Here is a 25,054-nt window from a genome sequence, read left to right as displayed (position 1 = left end):
ATGTCCTCTGCTAGCGATCAGAAGTTGTTTTGTGAAATTTGCTCAGCGTTCAATTGTTCTTTCAATGAATTTGTAGGAGAGAAAGTGGTCTCCCCGTCCTATTCCTCTGCCATCTTGGCTCCTCCCTACTTTTAATTTTATACAGGTATAATATTTAAAGCAAAACTTCCTGCACATCACAACATTCATTGGAGTCACACTGTCCTGCTTCAGCCGTTAGGTCCCTGTGTGCTACAAATATTACTGTGAACGTTGTACATGCATTATCTCATTTAATCCTGAGAACAGTGCTATAAGGTATAGGTAGTTATTTCCATTACACCAAAGAGGAGTTCAGAGAAGTTAGTAAATAACCTGCCCAGAGTCTCAGAGTAAATGGCAGTGTTTGGATTCAAACCCAGGCAGTCTGACTCCAGAACTCACATTTTTAACTTCCACTCTATGTGACTGTGCCATCTGAGGGTTGTTTTTGGAGAAGATGTGTGCATTCCAGACCCTTGGACGAGTCATTTCTTAGTTATGTATCTGGAACTGTTATAGCCCCTGTTTTCTAAAAGTCAAGTCAGTTTTGAAATAGCCTTTCTCCCTAAATTGGTCAGCAGAGGACTTATAACCCCAACAGTGCACCCCTGGTCACAAACTATGACAGAAATGGGAGTTCCACTAGTGATCTTGCTCTTGTTTGGGTTTTTTTTTGTTTTGTTTATGAACCATGTTATAGAGGTTCTTCAAGGTTATACTCTCATCTGCTTTTTTATAAAGAGGGATAAAAGATGAATCAGCAAACTACATGATTTTGAGAAGTTTAGTGGTAAAAGTTACATTTTCTTTGTAAGCCTGCTTTAAATCATTTCTACAGGGGCTTCCCTGGTGGTTCAGTGGTTAGGACTCTCTGCTTCCACTGAAGGGGGCACAGGTTCGATCCTTGGTTGGGGAACGAAGATCTCACATGTTGCACAGCCAAAAATTAATCATTTCTACAAAAATATCCCTCACTAGCAAAGCAAAAGTTTATAAATCTATCAGATAGGGCCCACTTTTCCTTTCACAAATTCTTTATATTGCCAAATATAGAAAAGATACTCGGGAATTTAAACAAAACTAATTATGTTATGCTGACAAGGGCTAATTATTTAAACCATACTTCTACCTATTTTATTACCTGACTTCTAAGTCTTATCTGGTATCCTAGAAATTTCCAATGGTAAAAAATCCTTCAAAGTTAAAGCAATGAAAGATTAGAGCTTTCCCATGTAGATATTTTTTAAATAAGATTATTTGTTGAAGAACTCTTAGAGGTTAAGTAAGCAATTTATTGGGACTCTTTCATTGAAAAGACCTAGACATTAGTTTCTCTTCACTGGGAAATCCTTTTCCTCCTTGAATCTCCTGCTTTTCATTTTGATATCTCAGATATATAGGTTTCATATGCTTAAATTTTTTTTACTTAGCTAGCCAAGCAACATTATACCTTGTAGAAAGATAATAATTGTGTGTGTATGTGTGTGTGTGTGTGTGTGTGTGTAGCACAGTTTTATTAAAGTATAAAAAGGGACTGAGAAAGCGTCTGACACAGACATCAGAAGGGGCACAGAGAGCACCCCACTACAGTTTTTTAAGTTTCATGAAGTTCCATGTAAGGGGATGGTATTATATAGATCACTAGATGACTTTAATTTTGCATTTCAGGAAATAACAGTACAACAGCTAATGGCTCATTTGGACTCCATCAGAAAAGACATGGTCATCCTAGAGAAAAGTGAATTTGCAAATCTGCGAGCAGAGAACCAGGTGATACAAGTCTCAATTTATTAATAATAAAATACTGATTTCACAAGTATTCTACTTGGTGAATAGGACCCAAAAACAGTTTCATGTGGTTATTTAAATAAGTTTTAGGTAAAAGTCTACTACATGTTTAACCATACTTAATCTTCCTATGTATGTCAGTGTTTTGCATGCTTAAGAGTTGTTTAAAAAAAATGAGAGTTGTATTTTATATGGGTCACATAAAGGAGGAAATCTTTGATGTACATATTTTATAAAATTTCTAGTGTGGTTTAGAATAATGTTTTCAGGGCTGAGTAATGTGGCTTGGGGTGGGCGGGTGGTCTGTAACTATTTTTGTCACTGAAGAGAAAAATGTTTCTGTAATTCAGTCAGAGCTTTGTTATCCACTAGCCTAAAATATTAGAATGTCAGCCTGCTTTTTAAAGCAGACTACAGTAGGTCCCCCTTTATCTGCATTTTTGCATTCCACCGTTTTAGTTATGTGTAGTCAACAACCTGAAAACATTAAGTAGAGAATTCCAGAAATAACTCATGTTTTAAACTGCATACTGTTCTGAGTAGCAGAATATCTTCGCCATCCTGCTCCATCCCCACAGGACAGGAATCATCTCTTTGTCCAGAGTATTCACACCGTGTATGCTACCCACCAGTTAATGTAAGAAAAAACACAGTATGCACATGGGCTTCAGTGCTAGTCAGGGTTTCAGGCATCCACTGGGGGTCCTGGAACATATTCCCGTATGGACTGGGGGGGCTACTATATTAAAACATAAATACATTTTCTAATGTCATGTTCATATTATTTTCTGAATAAGAGGAACTATTAGGTTTCTTTTTTTAATTTATAATGAGTTTTTATATTAGAAATCCATAGATTGTCCAATTTTTGCTTTTGCAGGGTTTCAGATTTTTTTTGATAAATCATATGGGCTTTTGGTTTAATACCAATTGTGTGTGATCTTTCTTTATACCTAGAAAATGAAAATTGAATTAGAACAAGTTAAACAACAACTGATAGTAAGTGAAACTTTTTTCCCCACTTCAGAATATGTAAATTTCAGACAGATATTCATGACAAGGTCACTTTTTAAATATTTTTATTTTCTTTTAAAGAATGAAACTAGTCGAATCAGAGCAGATAACAAATTGGATATCAACCTAGAAAGGAGCAGAGTAACAGATATGGTAATGTGTTTTTAAATGTACTTTTTTGGTCACTTATTCCTTTTAAAAATTCCTTTTAGTTTTTTTTTTTTCTTTTCTCTAACCTCCTGATAATTCATATCCTTTAGTTTACAGATCAAGAAAAGAAACTTATGGAAGCAACCACAGAATTTACCAGAAATGTAAGCTACTGGGTAACAGTTCCTCTGTTTTCGTATAGCTGTCATGCCTTATGTAGCTACCCTCACGGGTATCACTTTGTAAGTCTGGACTTGAACAAGCTGGCCCTATGCAGCCTGTCATTTCCTCATAACTACTACAGGTAACCAGTACTTTGGGGGAAGCTGCTGCTAGGTGGGTGGTAGTACTGGAGCTATGACTTCTGAGTCAGAATCAAGCTTTCCAGGTAGCACTTGTTTTTCAACTATTTTTATATGGAAGATAATTATTTTTCAAATAGACAGGGAGTCACAGTATTTAAGTGCCTAGATTCAAGTAGTTATCTTACATATTTTTTAAGTAATAGTAAATATTTATTGAGTGCTTATTATATGTTAGATCCTACGTTACTCACTTTCTATTTATTAGTTATTGTGTCAGCCTCTGGGCGAGGCAGGCACTCTTACTCCCATTTTAATCTCTATGGCTGAATAAACCTAGCTCTCAGCCTAGTCCTTTCCTTTTTTAAAAGTTAAAAGCCACTTGGTCTACATTCCGACATGAGAGACATCATTCTTGATTATAATTCAGTAGAAGTACAGGTACCATTTGCCTTTCCAAGCAGCCTGTTCCCTTCTCTAACTTCTTGGCCAGATAAAGGAGATGAAATCAAATTCTCTCACCACTAATTTCTGAGCTCTAAGTATCACCTTCTTTTCCTACCCTTCAGCGTTAACTCAACAAGCATATCTGCCATGGTCTTTAATATTGGTGTCAGTTTATCATAAACCTGGTTGGTTTTTCCTTTTGTAAAAGATATTTAACGTTTTAACTATGATATCTTAAGGACTTTATACCCATAAAGTGATAGTTCTGTGACTGACATTTTTGCTTCTTAGTTTATCCTTGTATATTTAGGTCTCAAATACAGGCATACCTCAGAGACACTCCAAGTCCAGTTCCAGACACAGCAATAAAGCAAATATTGAAATAAAGTGAGTCATAGCAATTTTTCAGTTTCCCAGTTCTTATAAAATTTACATTTACACTATACTGTAGTTTATTAAGTATGCAATAATAGCATTATGTCTCAATAAACAATATCCATACCTTAATTAAAAAATAAGAATCACTAAAAAGATGTTAACCAGTTATCTTCTGAGCCATTACTGAGTAATAATCTTTTTGCAATAATAACATCAAAAGTTACTGATCACAAATCACCATAATAAATATAGTAATAATGAAAATGTTTGAAGTATTGTGAGAATTACCAAAATGTGACACAGAGACATGAAGTGAGCAAATGCTTATGGAAAAATAGTGCTGATAAACCTACCTGACTCAAAGTTGCCACAAACCTCCCATTTGTTTTTTTAAAAAAATGAAAAATTTGCAAAATGCAGTAAAATGAGGTATGCCTGTAACTACCTGTGAGGTTTTTAGTGGAATGTGCCCAGAATGTGATAATCCTAGTAGTCTCCAAATATCAAAGTAGAAGGAATAGTTTTTGTCAGTTTATAATGTTCATGTAATTTTTATATCTATGTTTCCCCACTCAAAAGTTTTTTAACACAAAATTAGCCCCTAAATGAGGGTTTCTAAAGTAAACATTTCTGTCCATGATACATAGAGACAAAATCTAATTATCTTATTCTTAATTACTACAGGATACCAAAACCAGAGGTATTATTTCAGAGACTGGTAACAAAATTGACACTGAAATTGCTTCTTTAAAAACTCTGATGGAATCCAATAAGCTTGAGACAATTCGTTATCTTGCAGGTAAGACTGTGTTGTCAGAGAAAGGAATTACTATCATTTGATTTTCAGACGCATTAGCTCCTACCTCCCAAGGTAGTAGCCATGTGACACAAAAGAAGGGGCTGTAACAGAGTTACTGTTTGGTCCCCTGCAGTGCTTGGAAAATGTAAGTTTAATAGGCCACTCTGCATCCTCTGAAAAGGAAAAAGTTACGGAAGTGAAAGACACACATAAACACCCGTACAAAATGATGCAAAGATTCAACTAGGTAGTCCACAATTAGGTACAGATCACCAAAACAGATATAGGCTATTAAAAACCACAGCAAACAAAGGGGTAGAAATTACTTCCATTCTTGAATCCAACTGAGGACGCAGGGATACTGCCCAGAATTAGTCTGTCACATACTGAGTTCTCAAGAACCTTGTGACCTGAGCAATTTATAGAGCCCCAAGGAGTTAGGAAGAATGCCCTCGAGTAGTATTTTTCTTTTTTATAAAAAAGTAATATATTTTCATCCTAAATTGTTTGTATAACTGAAAAGCAATATAGTAAAAATGAAAGCCTTCTCCCTCCCCATATGTATTTACTGTTGGTAGTATGTATCTTTCCTAGGCTTTTCCTTCTGTATGTGAACATTATAGATTTTTAAAACAGTAATTAGATGATACTCTACAAGCTACAACTTTTAAAAATTTAACCAAATGTCTTGAACATCTTTCCATATGAATACATAGATATCTTTTTACTAGAAATCATAGTATTCTATAATATGAAAATACCATAACTTATCTAAATATATAATATCTACTTACAGACATTCTGCTCTGACGTTTTCATTAAAAATAATATTGCACCAAATAGTCATATATGTGTGTGAATAAATACACATACCCACATATACATCCTTGTGCCTTCATGCTAGAATTTCTATATAATTAATTGCTTATGCACATCTAAAAACTGGGATCAAAAAGATATACACATTTAGGATTTTGTGTTGTTATTGTCCAAAATAAAATAGCTGCTTTATAGCATCAGTGGTTTTTCTGGGCAGGCACTCAGTATGTTGGCGCAAGAGTAGGAATCAAGATGACCCCAGCCCCCCACTGATGCTCACCTCCACACCCCCCTTCTTCTCCTCAACTTGAATGACTTAATTTCTGCCTTTTTCAAATATTGGGCTTCTGCTAAAGATCCATTTGAAAAAAAGGATTGTAAGGCTAAAATGAGTTTCAAAAACCCTAGCAAAAGTCTCTGGAACCAGAGATCTGTTCAGTACTAATGCTCAGGGGAAGTTCCAGATCAGCCCAGTTTGGAGTGATCGTTCCCACTTTGAAAATAGATCTCAAAGCACCCCGTGAGGAAGAGCTGCTGTTCCACTCAGCGTCTTCTCGTGCATTTACCTACAGACGCAGTGTCATGGTGATGGTCTCCAGAAAGCTTTTCAATCAATCAGTAGTGGACATACACGAGGCAGACTAACAGACTTAGTGGCAGTGGGAAAAGAAATCACTAAGTCTGTTTAGAAAGTTAGAGTTCCTATGTCCCTTTCCTTTTTTCACTGAGGACTTACAACTACTGGTTCTGCAGGCACTGCTCTGCTCTTAAAGCAGCAGCAACTACTTTAGAGTCAGGTGCTCACAGCCTTGAGTCCTGCTTCCACCGTTGCTCGCAGTACGGCTTTGAGCTTGTTGCTCATCTATATGATGGGGATACTATCACCAACTCCATGGGGTTTTAATCATGGCTAGATAAGGTAATATACGGAATTCTTCAGCACACTACCTGGAACATGGCAAATAGTAGCAGGATCAAATGAGAGAATGTGTAATTGACCAGTGACAACAAGACAAGAAATTCTTTAAGTGTTACTCTTTCTCCTCAAATGTCCAGCTTCCCACCGTGACTTAGACCTAATCCCATTTCTTAAAATTAGGGACCTCTTGTCATTAACCAAGTTTTAGTAGTGTGGTCAAATGGGATAATATATAATTAATTTACACATTAAAAATAGGATAGCTTTACTATGAATGGCTGTTTCTTACGTCTTTAATCATTGAAGTTTGCTCTTCATCTCAGAGTCTCTAAAATCATGGCTGTTTAAACAAACTAAAAAACTAGGGAGTCCAAAAGCCTCACCCAGATTCACCACCTTAAGGAGAACAGAAAGGTTTTCTATTTAGTGATGTAACACAGACAATAGGTGGTACATGAACTATTTAAAAAGTCTGATGCTTTTTCTGCCTTTTCTTCTACCTCACTGAGTTGTTTCTGAAGGGTTTTCATTAACAATTCATTTTTTATTCATAAATTTTTAATAATTATGAAATAATTTTTAATGTACTTTTAAGACAATTTGTCTTATGGATCATGTGGCTGTTCTTCTAGCTTAATGACAATTTTTTAATGTCAGCAAGAAAAGTTTTTCACTTAAAAATTATATCTGAAATTAATTTATAATTATTTAAAGTAGTATTGTTAATAATGGTAATATTAATAATGACTTGAAACACTGTTTATAGATTCTAACAGATTTTTAAATTACTGTCATCCTTATGTAAAATATAGGAAGCTTCTAAGAATTGGTATTAATCATGCCCTAATTGATATCCTTTATTGTTAGCTTAATCTTCTAGGGGATGAAAAACCTAAGGTAGAAGATTGGCTGGATTTACTGATTTTTATTTTTGCTTTCAATTTAAATTGAAAATGACATTATTCTGTCTGTCTCTGCAGGATAATCTCAAATGCATGACCTATAACACAGATTCTTCTTTTCAACAGCCTCAGTGTTTACTTGCCTGGCAATAGCATTGGGATTTTATCGACTCTGGAAATAACAGTGAAACTGCTGTAGTTATGCATGCTCCTACTCCTGCTGCTTTGACTGTTGGAACACTGCCTGGATGGATTTACTCTGAACATTGAAAGTTATAGTAGGAACTGAATACACGATTATTTAAAGTACATATGGACTAAAAGGAAATATTTTAGAATGGAAGGTATATTTTGTCTTTTTCATGTATGTCTTTATTATGTTGAAAGAGGCCATTCAAAACTTGATAGATTTGAGATAGGGCTTTTGTCTTTATGCTTTTGATAGCTCATAGAAACTGAACTAGACTTTTCTTATGTTTACTTGAAGGACTGTAAATCATAGGATTTCTTTCATATCTGTTGCAAATCTGAAAGCTATTCCCAAGCCCACATGCTTGTTAACTGTATTCAACTTTGTGATAGCTACTGCACAATTACCTTTTTATATAAAATATATACAATAACAAAGTTGTTTGGATTTTAAAAGCAACTTATCATATAGCTAGAGTTAGGTTTTTTTGGTAATGAACTAAAACAATAAATTTTAAAATAATATGTGCCCTAGTTCAAGTATATGACACTCAGTATGAAATCCGTAGAGTTGTTAATTTCTAATTCACAAAAACTGGTTTATCCCTGCTTCTTGGGAACCCATCTTAAATTTACTACATAAACAAAGCTTTTTAAAATTCAGCACATGTCTATTGGCATGTAATCCCTACTCTCAAGAAAGTTGTGGGGAATTTTTATATTTTTGTTTTGACATTACTGGGTCTATTTTCTTTGATAATAGCATCTATTAATAGGATATATATTTCAAGGAAAGTACAAAATATCATTTCATCTCAGACCTTCAGTTTTAGCCAGATCAAGAAGCCAAGGCCAAGAAGTGCTAAATATTTCAAGATTTCACATATGCCTTGGCAAAACTTTTAAGTTTGATGATCCATTAGTTACTCAAAATGACCTCCATCATTTGTTTAGTTATAAATAGGGAATCTAAATTATAGAGCAGTCAAAAGACCAGCCCATATATGGTCTAGTGAGTGAGAATCACTTTCCAACTAAATTTGTTTCAAAGATCTAATGGCTGACTTGTTTACAAAATAAAACTTTCTGTACTTGTCTTGTATTTTGATTTAAAATATCTCAGAATTCACTTGCCTAAGAAAATTCTTAGCACATTATAAATTTGTATGTAAATAAGATCATATAGGTTCCATTGTAATAAATTCTACAGTACATTTATTCACTCAATAAGAATGCCTGCTATGGGCATGCTGGTCCCCACATGCAGAGCTGAACCTGGCTTCCTTCCCATGGAACTGAGGATCTTAGTCGAAGATAGAGTGTAAACAGGTAAATTATTCATTTGCACAATGTAAAATACGCTAAATTTTAAGAGGGACTATGTCTTCCCTCCAGTAGCATACACTGGAATCACTTCCTCAGCCGCCCTGCCACACGTGCTCAGTGAGATTAAAGGAGAAGCAGGCCCTGGTGGCCCAGACACTTCTCCCCACTCCTGTCTGGGACTGGCCTTTCTACACACAGCGCTCACTCCAGTCTGCTCCTGTGGGATAAGCCCTGGTGATGAGTTCAGAGCACAGGCACTCAGCAAGCCACTGGAGCTGCAGCCCTGGAGCCCACGAGTGGCCCAGAGGCCCTCAGGCGCACGCGGTTCTAGTCGGAAAGCCCGCCAGAGCGTCCCCGCACCGCAGCGGGACGGCCAGCGGTCAGCGAGGCCTGCAGCCCTGCCTCCCCGGACGTACAAGCGGTCGTCCCCGCGGGGCGGTCCCTGCGCAGCCAGGCTGAGTCCCTCCTCAGGTCTCACCCGCACCCAGGGGCCGCGCACGCCAGCAGGTATGCGTCTCGGGCTGGAAGTGCGGGGAGGCGGCCAGGACCTTCCGTGGCGGTCCGTCTGTGCCCTTCAGCGCCGTGGGCCCCACCCCGCCCTCCAGCCCCTGAAGTGCCCTCCCTGTCCCCGCCAATCTGCCGGCCCCGCAGGAGGCTCCTGCCTAGGGAGCGTTCTTCCACAGCACGCGCCCAGACGTGCAGGTCCCGTCCCAATTCCTCTTCTCCCTTTCCCTTCATCCTCCCAGTTACGTAGAGATTGGAGCTTTGGTTGTAAGAGATCTCCAAGCGTTTGTAGGTATTCTGTAGGTTTGTCCCACATGTTTTTTGATGTGTTTGTGGGAGGAAGCGAGCTCCATGTCCTTCACGCCATTCTGAACTGAGTCCCAGTGTTTTCTCAGTGTAAAGGAAACAATGAGGCGGTGGGAACGGCTGTGCACAGACACTGAGGTTAGTGGCTGGCATTCTGTAGAACAGCCACATTGACTATACAACACGAGAGAGGGATGGGGCGGGGAGGGAGGCAGGAGGGGGGATCGGGATGGGGAACACATGTAAATCCATGGCTGATTCATGTCAGTGTATGGCAAAAACCACTACAATATTGTAAAGTAATTAGCCTCCAACTAATAAAAATAAATGGAAAAAAAAAAGAATATGCTAAATAATATATCTCACTCACCTGTTTGTCACAGCAGTCCTCTTAGGCAGGTGGTTATCCTCATTTTACAGCTAAAGCAACAAGCTAAGTGAAATTAAGGTCACACAGTGGGTAAGTCACACAGACTTTAACTCCAGATTTTATACTCTTAATAACAAGAGTAATCTCCAAGTTGAGTTCTCTGATGACTCACTGTAGTTTTGATTTGCATTTCTCTAGTACTTAGCAACTCTAGCCAGGCTCTTCTCGTGTGTCCAGGTTCATTCCTGGCAGTGTCCAGTTACTCAGGACCTTACAGCATTGCAGAAGAAGAAAGGGGCAAGATGTGGGAAAACCCTTTCCCTTTAGGGACATGACCATAAGGTTATACATGGCATTTCTGCTCACACTCTTCTCGGCCACAACTTGGCATCTTAGCTGCAAAGGAAACTGAGAAGTCAGCCCTTAGCCTGAGTAGCCACAATTCCAGGTAAATCCTAATACTTTGGAAAAAGAAGAGAAACTGGGAGACAACCAGGGACCCTCTGCCACAAAGGTGTGTGCTTGTATTAAAACGCTCTCCTGGTATTTCCTGCCTCACTGGTACAGACGGAGATACGGCCCCGAGAAAACTGGAACAAGTACAACAAACAGAAAACTGAGTGAATAGAAGACAGTGTTCCCGGGCGGGACCACCTTACAGTTACCAGGCTTGAAGGAGAAAGTAAGGCTGCATGACGTCCCCGAAGGGGAGGGGGATGCTGGACTTGGGAATTCCAGTTGTGGTAAAGAAGAATGCAGACTCTGAAATTTCCCTCCTAAGGTTAGAACCCTAGCTCCACGTTGCTGTGTGACTCTGGGCGAATTCCTTAACCTGCATGTATCAAGTACTACACCTCCGTCATATAAGCTGTGGTGGAAACTAAGCAGTAATACATGTGAAGAACTTACAGATCACACACAAGGTGCCCAATAAATGGTGACAATCGTTTTTACTACAGATTGAAAGCCTACTGCACAATAATGACTGTAAGGGTTACAGAAAGGATCGGTAGGCCACTTTTTAACACTTGCTTATAGCCCTTGACAAGCCTAAACACCTCTTAGCAACCAAACGCACTCATGTCAGGGCATTCAAGCCCTGGTGATACTGGACCAAAATGCCCTTGAGCACCATGTACAGTGCCGGCCAGGGCTGAGAGGCTGGGCAGCCTGGGGTGTGCAGAGACGGCTGCTGCCAGTGAAGCAAGGGCTGTGGGCGTGATGATCACTGGACAGGATTATCATCCTGTCCAATCAACCTTGTCTATTTTTCCTTTCTTATAAAGCCTGCAAGACAGAACAACGGCTGAATTCTAAAGCAGATTATTTAGATGTGTATTTTTAGCAAACACACATGTATTTTTTCTTTTTACAAGAGCTGATTTTCACTTTATGTAAACTTCCCTGGAGATATTTGGTTGTTATTATAAAGTTGTCCTTTTCTAAAACTTACTAGTCTTGTAACTTCCCTGGTGGTCCAGTGGCTAAGACTCCGAGCTCCCAATGCAGGAGGCCCAGGTTTGATCCCTGGTCAAGGAACTAGATCCCACATGCTGCAACTAAGACCCGGCACAGTCCAATAAGCAAACATTTAAAAAACAAGTAAGTAAAACTTACTAGTCTTTTTCTCCCAAGTTCAGATGCTCTTTAACAATCAAGTCATGTGACATACATATGACTAAAGAAGCACATGAAAGATGCTCGACGTCACTAATTATTAGAGAAATTAAAATCAAAGCTACTATGAAGTACCACCACTCACTGGTCAGAATGACAATCATTAAGAAAATCTACAGGACTTCCCTGGTGATCCAGTGGTTAAGAATCTGCCTGTCAATGCAGGAGACATGGGTCAATCCCCAGTCTGGGAAGATCCTGCAAGTCACAGGGCAACAAAGCCTGTGAGCCACAACTACTGAAGCCCGAGCGCCCTAGAGCCCATGCTCCACAACAGGAAGCCTGTGCGCCACGACGACAGAGTAGCCCCTGCTCACTGCAACTAGAGAAAGCCCACACACATCGAAGAAGGCCCAGAGGAGCCAAAAATACATATTTTTAAAACCTATAAATAAACGCTGAATAGAGTCTGGAGAAAAGGGAACTGTCCTACACTGTTGGCGGGAATGTAAATTAGTGCAGCCACTACAGAAAACAGTATGGAGGTTCCTCGAAAAACTAAAAATAGAGTTGCCATATGATCCAGCAACCCCACTCCTGGGCATATAGGCAGACAAAACTATAATTCAAAAAGGTACATGCACCTCTGTTCACAGCAATACTATTCACAACAGCCAAGATGTGGAAACAAGTGTCTATCAGCAAACGAATGGCTACACTACTCGGCTATAAAAAAAGAATGAAATAGTGCCATTTGCAGCAACATGGATGAACCTAGAAATTATACTAAATGAAGCATATTAAGAGACAAATATTACATCACTTATATGTGGAATCTAAAAATATGGCACAAATGAACTTAACTATGAAGCAGGTACAGACTCACCAACACAGAATAAACTTGTGGCTGCCAAGGGGACGACGGGTGGGAGAGGGATGGATTGGGAGTTTGGGACAGCAGAGGCAGGCTATTATATATACTGACAGAAGGGGTAGACAGCAGTGTACTACTGTGTACCGCAAAGAATATGAAAAAGAATGTGTGTATATTTATGTATAACTGAACCACTTTGTTGTACAGAAGAAATTAACACTGTGTATCAACTACACCTCAGTAAAATAAATTATTTTTAAAAAGTCATTTGAAAAGTTGGGGGGAAAAAGCTATGCCTACACTGGTAAAATAGTATTCTCTAGAAAGTAAAAGAAAGAAAAAAAAAAAGAAAGTAAAAGAAATATAATTTATTATGAAGCCATAACAGAACTTTCAATAATCTTTAATATATATAACTAAACCTTTTTATTACTAACTGCATTACATTTTAAAGTTTATGTGAATACTGGAAAAATTAATAATTCACAGTTTTGACTTGCCCACATAAATATATGAAAAGTATATTGGGAGGGGAAATACAACTGAGTCCATGTAATTTTAATCCCTTTGACATTATGTAACATATTTCTGCCTTCAGAATTGGAATAACTGCGCATCAGAGTAATTCTGAGATGAATTTATATAGATTTACACTTATATCTATTTAAAAATAGAAAAAATCAAGTTTATTTAAAGCTATCTACTGATTAGTACCTTTTCACAAAAACTCCCCCAGAAGACACCTTCTTCTTCACTCGCCTCTTCTCTTTGCTTAAGTCACAGGAAATGTCATCTTCCTACAAAGGAAAAGATGGCCAAATTAGATGTCTTAGGATTTCTATGCTAGACACATTTTCATCTTCCTACATTATCTGTTTCAAAAAAAAAAATTAACCATGCTAATAATTTTCAACTCTAGTATACATCTCTTTTAGAATTTTGTGTAAATAAGTTCTTACATCTGAAGCACCAGGGCATCATGCTGCACTGACTCATCAGCCTGGGAGGCACCTTGAGAAATCAGCCAGCCCTGCCTTCCCCTCACACACCCAGTACAGAACGCCTTGTCATTCCTGCTTCTCTCTGACCAACACTTCACAGCGTATCACTACAGGAAATAACACAGAGCGTTAACATGCCGCCCTCTGGACTCTGCAAGCCCCACTGGGCTGGGAGCCACACCCCAGGGTCCGGCCCGCCTCCCCTGCTCACACAGCGCCCCCAGCTGCTCGGCCCGGGTCCTGCTTTGCCCTGTCGCACACTATTTCTGAATACTTCTCATCCATCATGGTATTCTCAGTATCTAGCACAGAAGACTCACTTCATAAAGGCTCTGGGCAGCAGGAAGAGAAGACTAGAAACATCAGATACTCATATATGTCAGTCATCTTTGGATAATTCTTCTAGTCAAAAATGCTCTGTTCGGTTGAGCAGGACAGATCTGAACGCAGGCGTTTCAGGAACATCACAAGGCGCATGTCTGTCAGGAGAGCCAATGACTAGAGGTGGCAGTCCCCAAGGTGTTCCCACCTACACCTCTGCTAATGAGGTCAGTCACTTAACTCATAGGAGCGTGTGAGCACAGAAGGAAACTGCTGTGATTGCAGCACCACCCAGGGAAACAAAATCACACATCTGTTCCTCCCCTCAGCTGCAAACCTGAGTGAGGAATAGATGGAGAATCTGCTAGCCATCCCTTATAGTGGCCAGGCACTGGTGGGCACAGAGTATTACGGCCCCTTCTCTTGAAAAAGCTTGCCAACCAGTCTGAAGACCAAGAACAACAAACCTTTTAGTGGGGTTTAGCAGATGGCGCCACTGTATTTCATACGTTACACATACAACAAGGTGAAGCAGCTTGTATTACCAACATTTTAGAGATACAGAGACAGAAGTCCAAGACGTTAACCAACTTTCCCCAAGGTCACAAAACCAAGTCAATGGCAGGATTTTAATCCAAATTTTGTCCGACACCTAAGATCATGTTATAACTATTCTTCAATTCTTTCAGCAAAAAATTTGCTCATTCACTTCCTACAACTGTACTGTGTACTGTATATACTATGCTGTAGGTATACAAAAAGTCATGAGAGCTGGTTCCCACTCAGGAGTCTGGTGGAGTAGCAGATGGAAAATAGATGCTCAATTGACCCCCAGGTTTCAGGAGGGCCTCAAGATCATCAGGGGATGAATAAAAAGATGTACATGAAAGAAAAACACTGAGGTAGTGTCAGGGAATGTTTGACGGGAGGATTCCTACGTGCTGTCTCTCATGAGTCCTTTGTCCCTCTTCAAGCGGAACAGCAAGCTGCTCCCAGGGACTGAGGTCATTGTGTGAGGCAGGCTTGGGTCTCCTTTAGTAAACATTCTCTTTAGGACAAAACTGCTTAGTCTCGTTCCCCTTTCTTGAGATGTGGATTGTCTCCTGAACTTGTGACTAACATTACCTCTTGTTCTCTTGGTAACGGTTGCTGTACGTTTGGTTTTCTGATTTCTATCATTCCCGAAAGAAGTTTCTTGTACCACAGCCTATATATACTCATAGGAAAATCATTAAAGCACCTTTGCTCCATCAGAGCTTAGGTCCCTGGGTCTTTTTTTCTCTCTCTCTTTACTTTCTTACCGTTGACTCCGTACCACAAGGTTCCGGTCCATTAAAGGACCCCAACAAATGGCGCCCGAACAGGGACACTGGTATACGTGGCATATCGGGAGGAGTGACTCAGGGACCTATTGAGGTCGGTAAGTACTAAGGAATAGGTCAAACGGCTGGCCAGCCCCATTATTTTTCTACTTTACTTCACCATTTGTTTAAATTTCAGGGACTTCTGGTTTCACGCCAATGAATAGAGGCTTGCCTTCAAACAGTAGTTGAACATAATCCTTAGTTTCCTGATAAATGCAGTTTTGATTTAGAAATTTGGCTCCAGGTCAAAGAAAATGTTAAACGAGCAGCCAAACAAGGAAAAAATATTCCAATTGATTTCTAGCCCCTATGGGCTCTTATTAAAGCTGTAATTCTTCCATTTAAAGGTACATTCTAGCCCTTCCAATATTCAGCAACAGACAGAACACTTATTACATAAATATAAATTAAATGATTAAACTTTACAAAAGGCCCAATTAAAACAATACAAAATATCTCAAAATTTTCTTACTAGCCCTGCCCCGGCTGCTCCAAATGCTTCTCCTCTGCCAACAGTCGCAATTCGAAAAGTCTCTCATTTGTTGGAACCTAATGAAAAGTTATGCTAATTTTTAAGCTAGATTAGAAGCTGCTATTTCCTGTACTGTAATCGGAGAAGAAACCAAAAAACAGCTAGAGAAATTACTTGCTTATGAGAATGCAAATCAGAAATGTCAAAGAGCTATAGCTGAAATTTGTGAGACTAGGACTATTATTGATTATTTGAAGGCTTGTCACAATCTAGGATCAAAAACTTAAAAGATGCAAATACTAGCTGAAACAATGGCTACTACCTTTTAAAAAGGGAAATGAAGGATGCTTTACACGTGGAGATAAAAACCATTTAAAAAGGAACTGCCCTAAGAAGGCTAATAAAAAACCTCCAAAAATTTGCCCTTGCTGCCATAAAGGAATGCACTGCGCCAAAGACAGTAAATTTAAATTTAATATTGAAGGAAAACCTATTCCAGGAAACTCCAAACAGGGGACCTCCCAGGTCACCTACAACAAAAACCAGGGGCAAATTCTATCTTTTCCCTCAAACCCTCAACGTCCAGCAGTGCTGCCATTAATATACCGGCCCTAAATGATGTTTTCCTTTACCCTTAAGCAGTCCCTTCTAGAATACCTACTAGACTTTTTGGACCCCTGCCCCCACAAACCTTCAGTCTTTTACTTGGCTGATCTAATTTGGCTTCTAAAGGAATTACTGTTCACCCTGCAATAATTGATTCAAATTATAAAGGAGAAATTCAAATTATGATGTCAGCTCAGATTCTATGGCAATTCAAAAAGGGGGACAAAATTGCTCAATTACTTCTTTTGCCTTACATTTGTATTAACTCCTCTAATAATGTGCGGACAGGCAGATTTGGCAATACAGATCAGAAACAATCCTTATGGACATCATTGGTATTTAAATATGTCTGACCAAATATAAATATCAAAATTAATGGTAAAAGATTTTCTGGTCTCCTCGGCACTGGATCTAATATTATGATTATTTCCAAACACTTGTGGCCCAAATCCTGACCTATACAAAAGGTCTCTTGCCAAATTGCAGGAATTTCTCAAACCAAGTACAAGAAATTTATCAAAATATTCAAATCTACCCATATGATAGACCAAAAGGCCAACCTACAACATTAAGACCTTATGTGATAGATGCACCCCTTAATCTAATAGGAAGGGACTTACTTATGCAATGGCAAACTCAGATATACATTCCACATTTTTCCTAGGGGCCACTGCTCATTTAACAAACAAAATAATTATTAAAATAACTGAGAAAAATTATGAGCCTATTTGGACAAAGCAATGGCCCCTTACGAAAGAAAAATTACAAGCTACTAAAGAACTTATAAACACACAATTAAAATTGAAACATATTGAAGAATCTTGCTCTTTTTGGAACTCTCCTATTTTTGTTATAAAAAGGAAATATAACAAATGGTGTCTCTTAACAGAGTTTAGAAAAGTTAATTCTTTTATGAAACCTATGGGTGCATTGCAACCAGAGATCCCATCACCTATTACTATTCCTCAAAATTGGCACATTATTATTACTGATTCACAAGATTGCTTTTTTAATATACCTTTACACCCTTTAGACCGGGAGAGATTCACTTTCTGTCTCCCTTATCCTAATCATATCGGGCCTCATAAAAGATTTCAGTAGACTATGTTACCTCAAAATGCTTAAAAGTCCTGCTACTGCTGCTGCTAAGGCACTTCAGTCATGTCCTACTCTATGCGACCCCATAGATGTCAGCCCACCAGGCTCCCCCATCCCTGGGATTCTCCAGACAAGAGTACTGAAATAGGGTGCCATTGCCGTCTCCATAACAGTCCTAGTATTTGTCAGAATTTTGTAGCCAAGGCTTTACTTCCTATGTGACAGCAATTCCCTCTTGAATATATCATTAATAATATACCATAGCTACAAAAAGGATTTATGATATTTTTGACACTGAATGGCTATGATATTCTTTAGACTCCAGAGAAAACTGATTAAAATAAAATCTTTTTTGAAATTGCAAAACCAGTTCTCTTGCATGGGCAGTTAGGAAAAGGTTAACTTGTTAAAATATTTTTTGGAGCTCCAGTTCTGCCTGGGAAACAAAAATAGGCCTAAGAAAAAACCTTAAGTTAACTCTTATCATGTCCTTGGGATACACAGCCCACTCTATCTAGGACTCCAGCCATTAACAAATTGGTGGAGCTCAAAATAAATAAATAAAACAAAAGGATATTTTAAATTTCAAACGGAGAACTATGCCTATGTATCTAAAATTATCTACATCTCAATGTATGTCTTTGTTTTTGGATAGTGTGGAGTTAATGAGCTCTATTTAGATTCAGCTTTACATGAACTGAAGGGTGTTCAATGTTGGGTATAATGTTTATTTAAATGTGAATGTGATTTAAATATAATTATTTGTTAATCTAGTTGGGCCATGTCTTGAGTCATCAACATTATATAATACTTTTGTTATGCCTTGGTTTGGGGTGGGCTAAGTTTGTCAACAAAAAGGTAACTCTTTATATATATATACAAATATATAGATGAGATGAAAACTTTTAGATAAGCTCTATTAGAAGTAATTGTATTTTTGATAGAATGATCTATTATCTATAATCTGGAGCCGTCTCTTGGGATTGGAGTGACTTAGGTTTCTGGAGTTGTGCTGAACTAAGTAGTAGAAGTTTGTTGAATGGCTGGGTCATTTCCAAATGAAGTAGGATTTTGAAGCGTTAATTGCTTAACATTGGCTTACTCTTACAAGGGGTTTTTCTTGCAGAAGAGCTGAAGAGATTTTGAGCTGTTAATGAATATAAATATATATTTGTATAGGAATGGATATATATATATATATATAATATAATATGATTTGATAAATATGTTCAACGGTCTATAAAATGCTAACATACATTTCATGGTTGCTACAGAAAAGTAAAATATATGCTTTTAATAGAAAAATATAAGAAATGGCAAATAAAATGATGAATACAAAAATATTTTTTTTAATTGTTGAAACATTTATTATAGAATAAAGTAGTATTTGCATAGGCTTTGCTAGGCTAGTTTTTCATTGTCGTTCTAGCTACAGCAAATGTTCTTTCTCCAAATTAGGCCAAATTAGAAACAAAAGAAAAATTCTGGGAAAACAACATTTAACAGAATTAACTTTGGTCAGCAAATACATTCAGACTGCAAATTTTTCTATTGGAAAATGCAGTTGAAATGCTTGGGTGGATCACAATGAAAACCACAAAGTATGATGTGTTTATTTGAAATAAACATTGCATTTGTTTACTGTGCTATCATACTTTGTTTTGGCCTTTTAACTTTTAGGGATGTTTAGTGCTGGAATTTTAGAAGGGCTTATGACAAATGAAGGAAAATTTTATGGCAAATAGATGTAACTCATTGTCCTGAACTTTCTTCCTCTTCCTTCTTACATGTCTCGATCAATACAAATTCTTCTTTTCTAGGGGCAACATCTCTCTAAGGTAAGACTACATAACATGTTATAACCCACCTATCAACTTACTTCACGATAATGAGAACACCTAATTTTATAAAAACAGACAATGACTCTGCCTATATTTCTAAGCAGTTCAAACAATTTTTACATTCATTCTCTATTAAACAGATTGCAGACATTCCTTATAGTCCACAAACACAAGACATGATTAGACAAACACATTACACACTGTAACTGCAAATAAAAAAATTAAATAAGAGGAAATACACAGGAACACGTTTGTCTTCCTTGTCCAGAGCAAACTTTACTAGATTCTGGTGTAGTGTAGTCTTTAAGCCTATAACTATTGTTGGTGTGACTTTATTTCTGTTCCCAATCTGTAGGATTCTTAAAGCAGGGCGAAAACGGCATAAAAAAAGACACCATTTCCCGAATGGATTATTTGTTTCCAAGAATATCAGAAATGTGGAATGTTCGCCTTCTTTTCAGGTCTGTCTTGGAAGTGTAGTCATCCTCTTTAACACACTGAACAGTGAGATTCAACAGTTGCTAAGCTGCATTTCTTTTTCAAGGACAAGGTCAAATATATTTGGATGTGAGCAACATTTCATTTGTCAAGTTGTTCTACATCACGTTTTCAATAATTTCACTTAGGAAAAAATATTTGATGGTTACTCCTAATCCTCTGCCCCGAATAACACAAACCACAGCCAAATACCAGTCCCAAACAGATTTCTGAATGATTTTTTTCTTTTGGACTGAAATATTTCCTAAGAATGTTTTCATCATTATCGCTTTCCTTTCTTTTTATAACTATTGTTAATATAGCCTTATTTGTTTTAAACTTTTTAAACTCACCACAAAGAGATGTTTTGACAAAAGCAAAAAACAAAAAAACAAACAAAAAAAGAAGTTTTGAAACATTAAAGGACACCTCCTTTCCTTTGCCCATTTGATATCAAGACGGGTTAACTAATCAATGGAAATCTAAGAAACTAATCTTACAGGGAAAGGATATGCTTCTATTTCTCCAGATGGATCCAACGAGCTCACATGACTTCCTCTTCAGAAGATTCAACCTAAGGGGGCCCCCAGCATTCAGACTAGAGATGAAACAGCAAAAAACCCAGGAGGAAAGAATTCCAATACAAGCCATGGCAACATTAAAAATTTCCAAAAACGCCACACTCGACATAATCGACCTTATGATCTCCCTACTTGGGGACAGATAAAAACCCTTACTAATCAAACTAAAAATCTGATTTCTCAACAGGGAATGCCTTGGAATCCTGAAAATATTTTTCTTCGCTATGCTTGCTTTGCTTGCTTTTGCTTCCCCCGCTCAGGCTGACCTGATAGATTACACTTACTGGGCTTATATACCTAACCCCCCTTTTTTATTGTAGGTTGTAAAATGGACAGATATAGAACCAATCATATCCACTAATGAGTCAACACATATGCCCCTTCCTTGGAACTTGGAGGGGCCCTCTCATCCTGAAGAAAAAGAAAAACTAATCAATATCGTTCTAGGTTATGAAATCCTTCCTTTGTGTATGGGCACAACAGAAATATGCATAAACGTTAGCCGACAAACTTAGGCCTTCCCCTGCCTCCAAAAGAGGACTTTCTGATGCTTCTTGGATTACTTACTGCCCTTTCTTTGTCCATGAATCATGTTTATACTACTAAAACTTTAGGAAAAGAATTAAAGAAAAAACAAAGAACACTATGCAAAGGGTTTACTAATAAGAACTTTAAATATATTACTGTTCATTGGGACAAATGTCAGGCCAAGTCAGGAAAATTAATGTTTATAGCTAATCATACAATTGTCAATTGGGGACCCCATAGTATGTGGTTATTGAACTGCTCAGATGATATTAACAATACTATGTATGATTATATTACTCAAGTAACATGGAAGGTTACTAATACTACAATGGAACATTACCATGACAGAGGACTTCTTGGCTAGCTTGACGATGGAATGGCCCCCACCTCGTCCTCGAATCATCCTTGATAAACAGATTGGGCCTAAACAATGGGACATCTGAAAATTTGCTGCAAACACCGAAGAACTTGGGACTTGGACCAGACATTTCACAGGGACCAATCATAGCTATAGCAATTATTTCTTTCACTATAATCAATCATATTTTATACAAGCCTATGTTCCACTTCCTTTTGCTGTTGCTATAGGAAATTTACAATTCAATAAGACTTTACGTTCTGTAACTTGCATAAATTGTAAATTATATACTTAACTCCTCTATTTCCTTAAAAAATGACTCCCTTTTGATTCTTCAATCTCAACATATCTATGGTTACCAATAAATCTCCAATGGCTCTGGGAAGAAAGTCCCAAGGCTAGACTTGCTCCCCAGTTATTTACTAAATTGCTCTAGTGATCTAAACGATTCATTGGATGGCTGATTTTTGGCATTATAGGATTAACAACTATTTGCACCATTGCTGCCATCACTAGCGTTACTTTACAAACCTCAATTCAAACACATAGTTTTATCCAAAATTGGACTAAAGATATTCATACTATGTGGGCCACTCAGGCTCAAATAGATGAGGATATTCAAAAAGAAATACAGGAACTGACAACAGCCATCAAATGGGTTGGAGATCAATGAACAGATGTATAAAAACAGATGATGCCAAAATATGTTTGAAATTCTACTCAATTTCATGTTACTCCTGTTCATTTCTAAAATAGTGGCTACAACTGGAAACAAATCAAGTTTCATTTTTAAAACATATATGATAATGCCTTTCTGAATGTACAGTTATTACAAAAAAGAAATATGTGAAACCTTTTCTAATAATCTGCCCTCTTCCACTAGTATGGGAACTTTTAGCTAAACAATTGGCTGACCAATTATCTGGGCTAGACCCACATGGATGGTTTCAAAGCCTTACTCATAGCATTGGGTCTAGAACTATAATTTTGGTGATTATCTTAACAATTATATTTGTTGTCTGCTGTTGCCTTCATGCAAAGATTGTTAAAACTGAATAAACTCTGATGGTCAGAACTCTTCTTACAAATATTATAAATAAATAAGGGGGAATTGTCAGGGAGCGTTTGACAGGAGGATTCCTACGTGCTGTCTCTCATGAGTCCTTTGTCCCTCTTCAAGCGGAACAGCACGCTGCTCCCAGGGACTGAGGTCATTGTGTGAGGCAGGCTTGGGTCTCCTTTAGTAAACATTCTCTTTAGGACAAAACTGCTTAGTCTCGTTCTCCTTTCTTGAGATATGGATTGTGTCCTGACTTTGTGACTAACATTACCCCTTGTTCCCTTGGTAACGGTTGCTGTACGTTTGGTTTTCTGATCTCTATCATTCCCGAAAGAAGTTTCTTGTACCACAGCCTATATATACTCATAGGAAAATCATTAAAGCACCTTTGCTCCATCAGAGCTTAGGTCCCCGGGTCTTTTTGTCTCTCTCTCTCTCTTTCACTTTCTTATCGTCGACTCCGTACCACCAGGATCTGGTCCATTAGAGGACCCCAACAAGGTAAGGCAGGAGTTTAACCTCATCCAACTAAGACAGAATCAGAGAAAGGAAACAAAAAATGCAGGGAAACACAGGAAGCTACTTGTCAGAGACAGCCAATTTTCTAGTGCTTAATAGCGTTACCAGACTTTTGCTAACAGTAACATTTATTTCCCTTTTTCATATATGCTAACTCCTAAAGGAGGTTTTTAACAATCCCAAATATTCTAGAAAGAGTGATTATATATCAAAGGGGCCTCAACTAACATCAAATAGGTAACTTGTTCTATCAAACCAAGCCTTACCATAAACTAGTTCAAAAGAAAATAGGTGCTTGGCACCCAACAGGCCTCTGGTAAGTCTTCACTGAAAGTTCCAAATTCCAAATGTTTTTGCATTTGGGGAACATTCTTCACCAAGATTACTCATTTCCTCATCACAAATTATAGCCAGAAACATTTTTCTCCCTAATATGTGTTTTCTCCCAAACTTGGGGAAAAAGAACTGCAATACTGAGAGATTAAAGACATAAATCATGATGCTTAGGCACCAAAAGCAATTCTAAGTATAAATTAGCCAAAATTCCCTGTATGAAAATGTATGTATTCTAAATATTAACCAGTTTCCATCTGAAAGAATATAAAGGTTTGTTAAAGAGACCAACAACACTGCACATGAAACTGGGGACAAAGGTATATGGGATTCTTGGTTTTTTTGGGGGGTGGGGGTGGGGGGAGGATTCTTGTTTTTACAAAGTTCCATGCAACCTAAGAAGTTCTGGGAAGCATATACAACTAAAACGAAATGATTCTTGATTATGAGAAAAGGCTTAATAAGACTGTCAAAACAGTATAACCAATACAGAGAAATCACAAACTTCTAGAACTTCCTTACAGTAACAGCTCAGCATGGATAAACTCACTTAAGCTCTCAGATTGTTCCAAGGACCATTAACGGGCTCACAGGCTAGGATGTCAGGACAGAGAAAAGCCCAGCAGAGAACATATCAAAGTCCAACCATGTTCCACAGCCTTGTAGGTAGAAAACAAGAGAAAGTTAAACCCGGAAGTAATCATGGAACGTTACCAGTTCCACATTGGCCATTCTAGATTAGCAAGCATGGCCCAAAGCTTTGCACCAACGACCTCCCAAATGACACTGGTTTTAGCCGGAAGCATGAGGAATTCAGTGCTGCATCAATCTGTGGACAGACATCTCTCCCGAAGCTATTAGAGTTCCCATCTAGTTTAAGTTTTTTAAGTAAACATTTTTATTTAAGTACAATATACATATTAAAAATGTTAGTTGCTCAGTCATGTCCAACTGTTTGCAACCCCATAGACCGTAGCCTGCCCAGGTTCCTTTGTCCAAAGAATTTTCCAGGCAAGAACACTGGAGTGGGTTGTCATGCCCTTCTCCAGGGGATCTTCCTGGCCCAGGGATTGAATCCAGGTCTCCTGCATTGCAGGCAGACTCTTTACCATCTGAGCCATCAGGGAAGCCACATATCAAAGAGGACCCCAATGAGTGTGCAGTGTGATGAACTTTACAAATGAAAACAATGAACAAAGGCTTGGGGGCGGGAAAGTGTTGGGCAAGTTCAGAAAAAGGTAGGCTACATGTAACAGAATAGAAAACAATAAGCTGGTGAGGTGGGTTAATATAAGCTAAGATAGTATATGAGAAAGCACTATAAAAAGTTATTATCAAAACCAGTTATTATAAAGAAACAATTTAAGTGCATTACATCAAACTATCCTAAGAAATTTTTTTCTGGCTAAAAATTATACTATTGCAGATTCTTTTATAGATTATTTTACAAAATCTTAAGATGGAGACCCAATCATGGGTCTCTTATCAGCAGGTGACAGAAGAAAGATTTAGTGAGAGCTTCCTGAAGCCTCTATAAAAGTAAGCACAGAATCAAAAGTTCATTTTATTTAGACTTTATGTGTTTAGACTCGAAGATAAACTAATTCCTTCTACTCTCAGATGCATAGGGCTCTACACATTCATTTATCTACTATGTTTACACAACTCAAATGTAGAAAATGGAAAGAAAGAAAGGAAAAAAAGAGGAATGGATATGAGGAAGGAAGAATGTAATACTATGAATACTGGAGACAGAAGATACCTCAGGAT

General features: G+C 38.0%; 2 protein-coding genes across 11 annotated transcripts in view; one reads left to right on the top strand and one right to left on the bottom strand.

The window, feature by feature from the left end:
- The window catches only part of CCDC90B (coiled-coil domain containing 90B), a 32,844-nt gene extending 24,014 nt beyond the window's left edge, over positions 1-8,830 (top strand). For all 5 annotated transcript variants that reach the window (XM_043875998.1, XM_043875981.1, XM_043875971.1 and 2 more), the window contains 6 exons: positions 1,690-1,791; positions 2,767-2,808; positions 2,905-2,976; positions 3,084-3,137; positions 4,785-4,899; positions 7,666-8,830. In XM_043875998.1, the coding sequence (XP_043731933.1) occupies positions 1,690-1,791; positions 2,767-2,808; positions 2,905-2,976; positions 3,084-3,137; positions 4,785-4,899; positions 7,666-7,721 (441 nt within the window). In that variant the 3' untranslated portion in view covers positions 7,722-8,830. The remainder of the gene's footprint in view (positions 1-1,689; positions 1,792-2,766; positions 2,809-2,904; positions 2,977-3,083; positions 3,138-4,784; positions 4,900-7,665) is intronic.
- A 4,251-nt stretch (positions 8,831-13,081) lies between these two features.
- The window catches only part of ANKRD42 (ankyrin repeat domain 42), a 63,052-nt gene continuing 51,079 nt past the window's right edge, over positions 13,082-25,054 (bottom strand). For all 6 annotated transcript variants that reach the window (XM_043875914.1, XM_043875924.1, XM_043875932.1 and 3 more), the window contains one exon: positions 13,082-13,522. In XM_043875914.1, coding sequence (XP_043731849.1) covers positions 13,433-13,522 — 90 coding nt within the window. In that variant the 3' untranslated portion in view covers positions 13,082-13,432. The remainder of the gene's footprint in view (positions 13,523-25,054) is intronic.

This window comes from Cervus elaphus, chromosome 2 (genome assembly GCF_910594005.1).
Source record: "Cervus elaphus chromosome 2, mCerEla1.1, whole genome shotgun sequence".
In the NCBI taxonomy this organism is placed as follows: domain Eukaryota; kingdom Metazoa; phylum Chordata; class Mammalia; order Artiodactyla; family Cervidae; genus Cervus; species Cervus elaphus.
This window is presented reverse-complemented; position numbering and strand designations above follow the sequence as displayed.